Genomic DNA, 13,025 nt, shown 5'->3' with positions numbered 1-13,025 from the left:
ACTACCCGTTTTACATTCCTAGAAAAGGGACCAACCTCACAGGTGTAAACATACTGTGGGGTGTGTTTGCCCATCGTTTCTGCTGTTTCCCTTCTGAATTTTCCTGTAAATGACTTGTGAGTACAAAGAAAGTGCAGATCTGCCTCTGAGCAGCAGACATTTAGGATTGTGTTCTTGTTTCCTGACTGTGACCTGCTGCACTGTTAAGCTGTTGCTTTGCATTTTTCAAGACAACATGTGAGAATCAATTTCAGTCTACATTTATGTGTAAATGTTCTCCATCAGTGGACACGTCTATTCAAAAATCTTCTAAAATAAACCTCAGATAGTAGAGTGTGCAATAAATCTCAGATCCAGAGCTTAACTACATGTAATCAGTTTGTCTTTGTATTGTGTGAAATGTTAGGTTCATAAGTAACTAATAGGCCTCACACGTTACTGTTGTTGGTACCTTGAACCTGTTTGTTAACTAGACAATGCCACATAAATGTTCTTCACGGGAAGTGGTTTTGTTGACTACCACTCTGTTCACACCTTGTCTTCCCACAGTTCTTTTTCTTCCGTTCCATTTTCAACTGTACTCACACAGTGACGTCTAAGTACAGTGGAAAAAAAACGTAAACCTCTATATTTAACATAGGAAATTACATCATATTTATTAAATTGAGAGAATGACAGTGTGTGAAAATCAGTTTAGAACTAAATAAAAAAGTAGTTTAACATTCATGACATGGTAAACAGTCTTCTATTATCACTGTTTGTACACGTGTTGGATATAAGTGAAACTAATTAAGCACTTTTTCCCACACTTGAATAATTCAGCTGCTTCATGTAAAACAACCAAAGCTATAGATACCTCATGAATACAACATTTTTGTTGCTTTTTTGCTTACAGCTGTGATGGCTACCGCTGGCCACACCATAAATGTCAACAGCACTTCTCAGCAGTACACTCAGCAACCGACTGCAGCACCTGGGCCCTCTCAGTCCCACCAGAGAGCGTCCTACCAGCCAGCACCAGCTCAGCCTGATGACCCAGCTGAGCTCATGACCACATCACCCAGCCATGAACAGCCATTCCTAAGACCACCACCATCATACGAGGAAACAAGTTAGTTTGGATTTTGATCAACCCTGTATTTTACAAAAACTATGAAAACAATATATTTTTTAGACTAAACAGGTCAAAACAGGCTTTGAAAACCAAAACCGTGGCTCTCTGGAAATCTTCTGCTGTTAAGGTTCCAATTGCTGCTGTATAATATTTATTTTTACACTACAGAACTGCATTTGTTGGTAATATTAAGTTTTTTGGTATGATCGTGGTCTCATGCTAAGTTGTCTTTCTGTTTCCAGCTGGTCCTGCCTACCCTCTACAACTGATGCCTTCCAGCGAGACAGTGTTCATCCCACTGTACCTATCAGAGGGTACTGTGCATGAGTACAACGGTCTACAGGACAGCACAGACTTCCTAACCAGCACTGCATGCGACCCTGAATTTGTTATACGCTAGGCTTAATAGTCATAGCGCCCCAAGCAGACACAAACATGATGCAAAATATTTGGCTCAAATGGAAGTATGTACTTTGAATGAAGATGAGACACAGCAGTGTAACTTGATGTATTTTCAATTTTATTCTTTAAACCAGTTTTTAGTGGCTCAAGTTATTTAGAAAAATTGAAACATGAGGTCACTGTTTCTCACTAATTGTCTTTGGCCTTATTCCTCAAGATCTCTCCCTCTTGTCTTTACTCTCTATCGGGGAAAGTACTTGACAGTCAGATTCAGTTGTCAGCAGTTAGAAGGTGTTTCAGTGTTCATTAGAAATGCATTGATGGATGCACATGCAAGATAAATATGAACACGTTAAAGAAGCTGACGTTAAAGTCAGGCGGTTGTACAGAAAATCATTGTGAAGTTAATAACTTTTGTTATTATTTTATTATAGTCTCTTATTATATATTTTTACATTGGATACGGTTTGAGTTATAGATTTTAGAAAAACAATCAGTTGTCAAACAGTGCATCTCTAGTATCTGTGGATATCGTCTCATCGCTATCTATGAATTTACTGCAGACCTGCAAAGTGCTATTAACCCTTTTTCTCGGTGTATTTGTGTGCATTGCCTTGTAAGTCATGCCCCATGTGAATGAATTCAAAGAGTGCAAACATTTATTACTGAGGGTTTTTTCTCCATTCATGTCAGGTCAGCTGATCACTCACACTTCCTGAACACATACAGTTCCACTTTTTTAATGCATGTTGTTTTCAGTGTGTAAAAGATGCGTTTACACTGTATTATTTTTGTTAGGACAACACACGCTCCCCCATTGAGTGAGCTGATTTCTGGATCTGTAATTTATGCTCTAGGTAATTATTGAAATGAACTGACTGCTCCTTTGTATATACATTTTCTCACGGATAGATCGGTGTGCAGCGGCCCTTCGGTCTCCCTTTACAGGGAGTGCAGAATTATTAGGCAAATGAGTATTTTGTCCACATCATCCTCTTCATGCATGTTGTCTTACTCCAAGCTGTATAGGCTCGAAAGCCTACTACCAATTAAGCATATTAGGTGATGTGCATCTCTGTAATGAGAAGGGGTGTGGTCTAATGACATCAACACCCTATATCAGGTGTGCATAATTATTAGGCAACGTCCTTTCCTTTGGCAAAATGGGTCAAAAGAAGGACTTGACAGGCTCAGAAAAGTCAAAAATAGTGAGATATCTTGCAGAGGGATGCAGCAGTCTCAAAATTGCAAAGCTTCTGAAGCGTGATCATCGAATAATCAAGCGTTTCATTCAAAATAGTCAACAGGGTCGCAAGAAGCGTGTGGAAAAACCAAGGCGCAAAATAACTGCCCATGAACTGAGAAAAGTCAAGCGTGCAGCTGCCAAGATGCCACTTGCCACCAGTTTGGCCATATTTCAGAGCTGCAACATCACTGGAGTGCCCAAGAGCACAAGGTGTGCAATACTCAGAGACATGGCCAAGGTAAGAAAGGCTGAAAGACGACCACCACTGAACAAGACACACAAGCTGAAACGTCAAGACTGGGCCAAGAAATATCTCAAGACTGATTTTTCTAAGGTTTTATGGACTGATGAAATGAGAGTGAGTCTTGATGGGCCAGATGGATGGGCCCGTGGCTGGATTGGTAAAGGGCAGAGAGCTCCAGTCCGACTCAGACGCCAGCAAGGTGGAGGTGGAGTACTGGTTTGGGCTGGTATCATCAAAGATGAGCTTGTGGGGCCTTTTCGGGTTGAGGATGGAGTCAAGCTCAACTCCCAGTCCTACTGCCAGTTTCTGGAAGACACCTTATTCAAGCAGTGGTACAGGAAGAAGGCTGCATCCTTCAAGAAAAACATGATTTTCATGCAGGACAATGCTCCATCACACGCGTCCAAGTACTCCACAGCGTGGCTGGCAAGAAAGGGTATAAAAGAAGAAAAACTAATGACATGGCCACCTTGTTCACCTGATCTGAACCCCATTGAGAACCTGTGGTCCATCATCAAATGTGAGATTTACAAGGAGGGAAAACAGTACTCCTCTCTGAACAGTGTCTGGGAGGCTGTGGTTGCTGCTGCACGCAATGTTGATGGTGAACAGATCAAAACACTGACAGAATCCATGGATGGCAGGCTTTTAAGTGTCCTTGCAAAGAAAGGTGGCTATATTGGTCGCTGATTTGTTTTTGTTTTGTTTTTGAATGTCAGAAATGTATATTTGTGAATGTGGAGATGTTATATTGGTTTCACTGGTAAAAATAAATAATTGAAATGGGTATATATTTGTTTTTTGTTAAGTTGCCTAATAATTATGCACAGTAATAGTCACCTGCACACACAGATATCCCCCTAAAATAGCTAAAACTAAAAACAAACTAAAAACTACTTCCAAAAACATTCAGCTTTGATATTAATGAGTTTTTTGGGTTCATTGAGAACATGGTTGTTGTTCAATAATAAAATTATTCCTCAAAAATACAACTTGCCTAATAATTCTGCACTCCCTGTAGTGTACATCCTGTACAGGTGACCTGTACCTTAGCCTGTGTAGTGATATTGACAACAAAAATAATTTAAAAATACACTTACCCATCGGGGCGCCGGAAACTGGTAGATTGCAGGTATGCCAGTTTGCCAGTCCAGCTCTGGCTGGTAAACCAAACTAGATTAATAAATCTGCCCTAAATATTATTATGAGAGTTGTGAAAACTCATTTTGTCGTTATTGATTTTCTGGCACGGAATACCTTTGAAGTAGCAAATAAATTACGATCGATTAAACTTACTATCAATATGTTTTTTTTCCTCTTGTGAAATAAAAGTGTCGGAGTTTCGAGCCTGTGCGGTTTCGCCAAACTTGCCGTCGAGAATTTTCAAAGTAAAAGCCATCTAAAGCGTCAAAAATTAATTGTTAACATGCCCATTTTTACTGTCTTGTTTTTAATTCGACAATAAATAAACAGACTTCTGTGACCTCACGGCCATGTTCATAAGAAAAGATGTGCTTATAGATCATGATTGTAAATTGTCTGTGAATGGAAGAAGGCTGGCAGTGGGCTGGAATATGCATTCAGTGTGGAGGCCACGTGTGTGGAAGATCTACAGCAAGTAGTTTCGCGTTAAGGGGTTCAGATCAGACCCCTTCCTCTAAGACGTGTTGGCTCTGGATGTGCTCCCGTCCCATCGTGTGTCCGGTGAGTTTAAATATTTAACTCTGTGTAGGTGTTCTTATCAGCATCACATATCTGACTGCGTGTTTCGGCATGCAGTCTGTGATTTTGGCTTCAAACCGAAAATAAAATTTAATTAAAAACAAAAAAAACCCTGACGGCTATTAGGACGATATCAATGAGGTTACTTAAAAAAAAAAAAAAAACTTCCATTAACTCTCTAACATTAGTTTGTTTCAGTCACCCTTTACGTACAGTTAAACAGCACCCAGAACCACAGCCTCTGAAACGAAACTCGAGCTTAATTAACAACTCCATAAAGCCAACGTGCTTCTGCTCTGCTCCGATCTGAATTAAACAACTGCTTATTATTTTTTCTGAAATAATCTGAAATTTCGAGGGTGGAAAAATTCGCCTTGTAGGAGTCAAAATCGAAAGTGAGAAAAACTATGCTACAGTCAGCGAGGCAGGTGAAGATCAGAACAAAAGGAGTACAGAAAAGGACTTCAACAATTGGGACATTAAGCAGATGCTGTCAGAACTGCCTAAAGGATTACGCACACCCCTATATAAACTGTTACTTGATTTACATATGACTGCTGAATTTTTGTGTATTCTCTTACTGGTTTTTAATCATACTCTGGTTGCTATGCTTTGCCTCAATTTGATTTGGTGAACAATAAATCCCAACATTTTCTTCAGTTTTGTTTTTGCATTAGATAATTATTTCTTTGTTGCCTATTCAGACTGAACACTGTTCCTACACATCCATTTCCTGCTACCACTGCTGTCATGAGTGAAATGTACTACGTCTTTCTCGTTGGTATCTTGTCATTCTTTATCAGCTTCTGCAGCTACTTGTGCAAGATTGCTGCCAATGAAGAAGAGTGTAAGTACTCCATCACCACTAACAGGTGATACTTATAGCTGCACTCCTTCATTTCATGTACAACGGCCAAAGCTGTAACATTTCTTATCTCTTGTTACTTGTATGCTTACAGCTGAGGTGGCTACCGCTACTCACACCTCTCATTCCCACCAGAGAGCCTCCTACCAGCCAACACCAGCAGAGCTCATGACCACATCACCAAACCATGAACAACCATTCCCACAAAAACCACCACCATCGTATGAGGAAACAAGTTAGTGTGTCCAAAATATATTAGTATGGATAAGTGAAATATTGATGTCAGCTTTTCTACAGGCATCCAGACTCTGTTGACTCACTGCAGAGCAGAGAAATTTGGGTGCAACGCAGTGTAATCAGTGTCCTGCCGAACACCAGAGACACAGAAATGATGAAAAAGAAACATGACACAAATTAGAGCAAAATTCAACATCTTTTTGAATTTGACTGAATCTAAATTAGGACAACTTTTCTTTCAATTAAAAATAATAACTCTTAAAATGAATGCATAACTTTCTGATATTGAAGCTAATTTGTTACTTTAAGAGTGGTGCATTCTCAAATAGATCTGCAAATTATTGAACAAAGATTAAGAGTTGCACAAAAGCACACTGACCTACAGTGACAACACATTATATTAAGTTTGCAGATTAAGACACAATATTGTAGTTTCTTTCTCTTCAGAATATTTGTCATCTAATGCTAAGGTTCAAATTGCTGCTGTGTAATATTTTACTTATTCTTGCTGTTAAATTTATTTTTAGTGTGACTGTGGTCTCACGCTAAGTTCTCTTTCTTTTTCCAGTTGGTACACTCCACCTGATGCCTTCCAGCCAGACTGTGTTCATCCCCAGCGATCCACTGTACCCTTCAGAGGGTATTGTGCATGAGTACAACGGTCTACTGGATAGCACCGACTTCCTAACCAGCTCTGCATGCGACCCTGAGTTTGTTCTACCCTAGACTTAATAGTCACAGTGCCACAACCAGACACATAAATGATTCAACATATTTGGCACAAATGGCAGAATTGGAATGAAGATGAGAAACTGCAGAGTAACTTGGTTCATGTATTTTAGTGGCTAAAGGTAGAAATGCTGGGACAGTAAAGCTGCATCAGTGAGAACAATAACACTTGTTTTTGTTTGTTAAGGTAAAGTATCTCAGTTGGTTTTACAGGAACTTCTTTTCAATCTCTTTCCAGTAGCAGAGCACTTTATTTTCAGTTGTTTAAGTGAGAAAAAAGATCGTGTAACTTCTTGCAGTTTGGGGATGATTGTGAAGTTTAATAACTTCTTTTATTATTTTGTTATATTCTTTTATTATGAAAATTATTTTTTTCATTGAAGAAAAGTTTATTTGTTTTCTTGTGGTGTCACCTATAGTTCCTAGAAAAACCTTTGGAGTGCCTTGAACCTTTCCCCCCTCTGTATTTGTGTGGATTACCTTCTGTTGGAAACAAAGAGTGAAACATTCATCACTGAGGGTTTATTCTGGATTCATTTTCCTTAAAACCTCAAGTTGTTTTTCGCCTACCAGCACATATAAAAACACTTTGACAAAATAAGCCTCCTTTCGTTTATCTTAAATTGGGTGCTGATTACACTGTATTATTGCTGTTAGGACATCACTCGCTCCCTTACTGGATGTGTTCAATTCTGTAATTTACCCCCTGTTGTGTGTTGTGTGATAATTATTGAAATCAACTGACTGCGTCTTTCACTTACACCCCCCCCCCCCCCCCCCCAAAAAAATAAATAAATAAATAAATAAATAATTCTCCCCCAAATATTTTCCGCTCACTTTTAGCATTTTTGAGAATTTACCCTGAGGCTCTTTGGTTAACCCAAAGGGCTTTGCACTAATAAATCGGCTGTGACAACTCATTTTGTGTTTGTCTTGACTTTCTTTCGTGGAATATCCTTAAAGTGAAAATTTAATCGACCTGTTAAGCTTACTATGATTTCTTTCTTTCTTTCTTTCTTTCTTTCTTTCTTTCTTCACTTGAAATAAAAGTGGCCCAGTCGCTCCGGTGCGGTTCCGCAAACCGCGCTGTAGAGTATTTTCAAAATAAAAGCCGATTAGTAATCGATTAGCAGCCTACCAATTCTTACTGTCTTGTTTTCAGTAATAATAATAATAATTATCTTTATTATTATTATTATTATTATTATTATTATATTAAAGATGAAAATGAAATAAATACCGACGTCCGGTCCCCAGTGACCTCATTGTTGTTCATAAAGACCGTGTATAAAGACGTACTTATAGATCATGAATATAAATAGTCTGTGAATGAAAAAAGTGGGTTGGGACATGAACTGAGCAAGGTGGCACATTTAGAAGATCTTTGCAGCAGTAGTTCCTGACCAGACTTCCCTAAAACTGTCATTGCTGGCTTTGTGTGTGATCCTGTCCCCTTGTGTATCCGGTAAGTTTGATCATTTAAATTTGTAAACACTTGTTGTTCTTGTCAGCATCAGCTCATCTGTCTCATGCAGTCTGGGATGTTGGCTTCAAACCGAAAATAAAAGCAGTCCGTTATTGGTGCGATGCCAGTGAGGTTATTTTTTTTTAACGTTACCGTTTGTGTTTTAAACCTTTCACTAACACTATAACATTGGGGGGGTTTCCACCTTATTTTTCTGTATGTGCAGTTCAGCAGCGCTCAGAACCACAGCCTCTGAAACGGAACTCAAGTTTAATCAACAACCTCTTAAAACCAACGCTGAGCAGTGAATCGTCATAACTAATAACTAATTCTTTTATATGATATTTCCATCTCCTGTCCGTTAAATGTATGGGGGTTTTTTTTTGTTTTTGTTTTTTTAACGAGGAGCACTTTGTCAAGTCGAACAAGAAAAAAAATAGCAACTTTGTATATTTTTCTATTTTATCCTGCAATCGATAATAAATCACCCTTAAGACAGTCGTGTAAGGTAAATCATTTCTCTTTTAAATGGTTCCCTTTCCCCCTTTTTCTCTATGTGCAATTACAGCAGAGGAACAGAGAGGTATGTGTGTGCATGCGTGTTGTAAACTCCCATTGGTGTTGAGAAACAGGACGTGAAACCTGAAGTCCACCTAAAGGTTGAGCCACAGTTGTTGTTTTTGTTGTTGGTGGTGGGGGTTTGTTGTTTGTTCGATTGTTTCCCACATTATCGCTAACTTTCCTAAACTATGTGTCTCTACATGCCTGCTGGCTTTGATATGACTTAAAATACATTGAATTTAGTTTTTTGTTTGCATGTAGCAACCTCTATTTAGTGCAGGTTGTGCTATTTCAACTATTGTCATTTCATTGTGCTTGGAAGTACTGAAAATTGCACACTGTTTTTCTCCAGGCCACTAAAGAGGGCCTCCATAAAAGTCAGGGGGGGAAAGTGCCTTTCCCAGTAATATTTAAAGGTATCTTGTAGGAGTCAAAATGAAAAGTGAGAACAAACTATGCGACAGTCAGCCAGGCAAGAATCAAAACAAAAGTATAAGGAGTACAAGACTTCAACTTTCAGGATATTAAGCAGATCTTGTCAGAAGATCATACAGGACTGGACTGAGGAAGGAGCACACACTGACACCACCCCTATACAAACTGTTAGCTGGTTAAAATATGACTCTTTTCAATGTAACAATTTCTTCTTCTGTTTAATGTTTTGCACAATAATTTCTTTGTTTTCTTTTCAGGTTGAACTCCCATCATACACTTCCACTTCTCCCTGTTATTGCTGTCATGAATGACTTTAACTTACTCTACATTATACTCGGCATTGTCTTCTGGTGCTGTTTCTTCACCTGCAGCTGTCTGTGCAGGAGCGCTGCCAATCCAAACTGTAAGTACTCCATGGCCAACAGCTGATACTTTCTTTTGTGTGGACGTGTATGTGTGGTAGGGAATTTGTTAAGCATTGATTACGCTCTGCTGTGGATGTTAACATGGATGGCTGGAGATGCATTGAGCATTGTGATGTAAAGTCTCTGCGAACAGGTCTGCGCTGTCATAAAAACAAAGGTAGGCATTCAAGTGTACGCATGAACCATCGCACCCAATTGCATCAGAGAGCAACTTGGGGTCTTTCCAAACCCCCCCCCAACCATCCATAAGGTTGAGTCCCTCAAATTTTCCTTTAGGAAATCTGCTCATATAATTCAGGACCGGACTAAGTCGAGAACTATTTCAAACCACGTCAGTTATGATCTGAAACATGTAAGGAGTCACTCAATTTTATGTTAAAGAACAGTATTTAAGCACAACAAGTGACAAGTAGTAAAGAAACCAGTACTAGTTGTATAAAAATGGCAGCCCAGTTCCTTTGAATGGAGGAATGTTCTCAGTTAGTGAATAGCACCGTGTCAGAAAAAACGAGTCAAACACTGAAAAATAAAGGAGATACTGGATTTTACATGCTGTCTGCATGATAAAATATACACAAAACTGAAATATCAGTCACACTCAAACAGATGAAGTATGTCTGCAAACTCTGAGAACAAGCTCACCCTGACCCACATCACTCCTATTATTAATAGTTATTGACAGCTTGTACGCAGGTGAAGATGTTGAGCAACGTGCTGTTGCACATTTGTAGGTCACCTGCATGAGAACAGGGTTGAAACACTACCCTTGAAGTCTGTTGGCTCACCCACCACAGGACTTTCATTACTGCAGAGGTTTGCTCTGACAAGAAACACAAGAACTGAGACACAGAGCACAAACTGATCTAACGTGTCAAAATCACAGCATCATACAGAGGGTAATAACATACATACAGAGGATTTGCTAACTTTTCTGAGCTGTGAAGTTCCTCATTTGACATTAAGGTTCTTTTTTGACTAAACCTTTGCTTTTTCAGTGACCTCTTATGGTGCTTCAAAACAGCTGTGTGGGTGCAGCAGTCGTTTGTTGTGCGTGTCTATTTTTTTCCCTTCTTCTGTTAAATGTCATCAAAATACCACAACCAGTAATTCAGTTCATCATACACTTATTTCATACCTATGGGAAATATGGAAACTGCCGTTTATATCTGTTCATCCTGTATTCACCACACTCAGTAATTACTGAAAGTCATCCTGAAAAATTCACTATTTTCTCTCAAATTCTGAAAAATTCTGAATCAAATTCAGATGTGAACTAACAGATGAAAAAAAAAAAAAAAAAAAAGAAAGAAATGGAAATTTGTGATTTGTGGCTGTTTTTTTTAAGGAAGTAAATTGCCAGAGACTGTGTGGGGAAATTGGAACCAATGTTGACTTCAGTATTTCCACTGAAAGCAACAAAACAATAGAACATTTTCACTTTGGTTTATTAAAACACCCACTGAACTAGCATTGATGCTGCATTCACTATAAACCCTCCATAGTGAGCTTTATTTATTTTTCCCAGAATATAAATAGAAATGACAGGTGTGGACATACTGTGTGCTATGCTTAGTTGTGGTTTCTGCTGTTTCTTTTTTTAATGCTCCTGCAAATGAATTATGGTCAGTGCAAAGGATGAACAGCTCTGCCTGTGAGCAGCAGACGTTCCAGTTTGTCTTGAGCATCTTGTTTCTTCTGCCCTGCTGTTAAACTTTTGCTGTTCATTCTTTAAGATAACACATAAGAGTTGATCTTAGTCGATATTTATGTGTAGAAGTCCATCAGCAAACAAGGCTATTTAAAAATCTTCACAGCTTTAGAACATAACAAAATGTGATGAATTCTTCTTTGTTATGAGCTTTTCAAAATGTTTGCCTCATACATTAATATATTTGTAACCTTGAAACTCTTAACTTTCTTAACTAGGCAATATCAGATAAATGTTATTTACAGGAAGTGGTTGTGATGACTGATGTTGTGTTGAAAACAACCTCTTTTCCCCACCAGTTTTGTTTTCTTGGTTCATGCTTTCATTTTCACTGTACTTAAACACAGATGAATTCATATTTTGAGTATGATAATAAAGAATCCCCAGTGTTTCTCTGATTCTCTACACACTTAACCCTTACATGATGTTCTTATTGTATGTCTTTATAATGTGAATTCCCTCCTAATAAGAGTATACAATACATTTTGAACTGTAGATCAATTCATAAGGTCTAAATAGCCTATTTGATGTGAATATACAAATGATAAATCCTTAATTTATGTTTCAGAGAGCTTATTTAGATTGTGAAAATTCAAATGGGTTTGTTTTGTCTGTAAGCATCAGGAACTGATATTCCATGTTAACTAACATATTCTTCTTTCTATTAATCAAACAATCGGCTTTAAATTAAAATATGCAATCCTATACCAGTCTACATACTTCAAAACTACATAATCATAAAGACAAAAACACGTTTGGTTGTGCAGGATCTCAGTCATCCTGGTCACAGTAGTCCATGGGGCTTGGAAAGAAAGTTTTCCAAACTGTTTTGTGAAGACGTTTCCGCTCTCATCCAAGAGGATTCTTCAGTTCTAAAACCAAAAGGTGGAGCAGGTAACTCTGGTGGGGGTGCCCCTCAGGACGGTTGTTGACCCACTATTAATCATGTGCATCATCACATGAGCAAAGGTGTAAAAAAGGTTTCCGTCGTTATCACCAGAGGTTTCGGGTGAAAGCACTATGAGACCTTGCCTCACCCTGTCATGTGGTTTACTGAGGTCACCTGATGCAAGATGTCAGGGTTGAAGCGCGTAGAAGGGATGTCAAAACTGCATTGCAGGTGGCAGAGTTTGGTTTTGTAAGCCACCCACTCTGTTCAAAGATGGTCATTCACAGCGGACGTAGATGGCCTCTTTCACTCATCTTTCAAACCATCTGTCTTCTCTGTGCAGCATGTCAACACTGGCATCCTCAAAAGAGTGACCTTTGACCTTTAGATGCAGAGTCTTGTACTGTTGAGGTGTCTCTTTTATTTTGTGCCATGCATTTATGCAGTGGCTGTTTGGTTTCTCCACTCCTCGCTGCACTGCACAGCATACACTATGTTGTTTAGCTTGTGTTTTGGAGTCTTGCCCTTGGGATCAATCTGTTTTTTTTCTGAGGGTGAGGCTTGATTTGAAGTGCACTGGGATGTCATGCTTGCAGTTTCTCTGATAAACCTGCTACATAAGGAATGACAGTGTTGTTCTGTTTGTAATGTGATTATTTCTGTTGTTATAACCACATGTTTTAAGAACTTTCTGTACCCATGTGTTTCTTTTCTTTCCCTTCTGGCTCAGAGGGAATCTTTTCTGCCCGGTGTTGCAGGGTCCTGATTACCCTGAGTTTGTGTTTTAGAGGGTGGTGGGAATCAAAAAAGAAGGTTCTGAGTTGGTTTAGAACATATAACAAAGTAAATACTGCTGGGTCATTAAACATCTATCCATAAGTTATCTCTTTCACTTCCAAGTTTTTTAGGAAGTCCAAAAAGATTCCCAGGCCTTTTTAAATACTTTTGTTCATCCTTCAATACATGTTATTTACTCCAGTGGG

General features: G+C 38.8%; 1 protein-coding gene and 1 long non-coding RNA gene across 4 annotated transcripts in view; one reads left to right on the top strand and one right to left on the bottom strand.

Annotated features, from left to right (window-relative positions):
- Positions 1–181: 181 nt before the first annotated feature.
- The window catches only part of LOC120746705, a 25,981-nt gene continuing 13,137 nt past the window's right edge, over positions 182–13,025 (bottom strand). The window contains exon 3 of the long non-coding RNA XR_005698916.1: positions 182–192. This is a non-coding gene — a long non-coding RNA (uncharacterized LOC120746705). The remainder of the gene's footprint in view (positions 193–13,025) is intronic.
- LOC120746699 (protein shisa-5-like) overlaps positions 7,874–13,025 on the top strand; it is a 6,812-nt gene continuing 1,660 nt past the window's right edge. Inside the window, exons 1-2 of one of the 3 annotated variants that reach the window (XM_040052129.1) lie at positions 7,874–8,024; positions 9,278–9,423. In XM_040052129.1, the coding sequence (XP_039908063.1) occupies positions 9,324–9,423 (100 nt within the window). In that variant the 5' untranslated portion in view covers positions 7,874–8,024; positions 9,278–9,323. The other 2 variants (XM_040052131.1, XM_040052130.1) reach the window with 2 other exon arrangements.

This window comes from Simochromis diagramma, unplaced genomic scaffold (assembly GCF_900408965.1).
Source record: "Simochromis diagramma unplaced genomic scaffold, fSimDia1.1 OVJJ01000389.1, whole genome shotgun sequence".
NCBI classification, from domain to species: domain Eukaryota; kingdom Metazoa; phylum Chordata; class Actinopteri; order Cichliformes; family Cichlidae; genus Simochromis; species Simochromis diagramma.
This window is presented reverse-complemented; position numbering and strand designations above follow the sequence as displayed.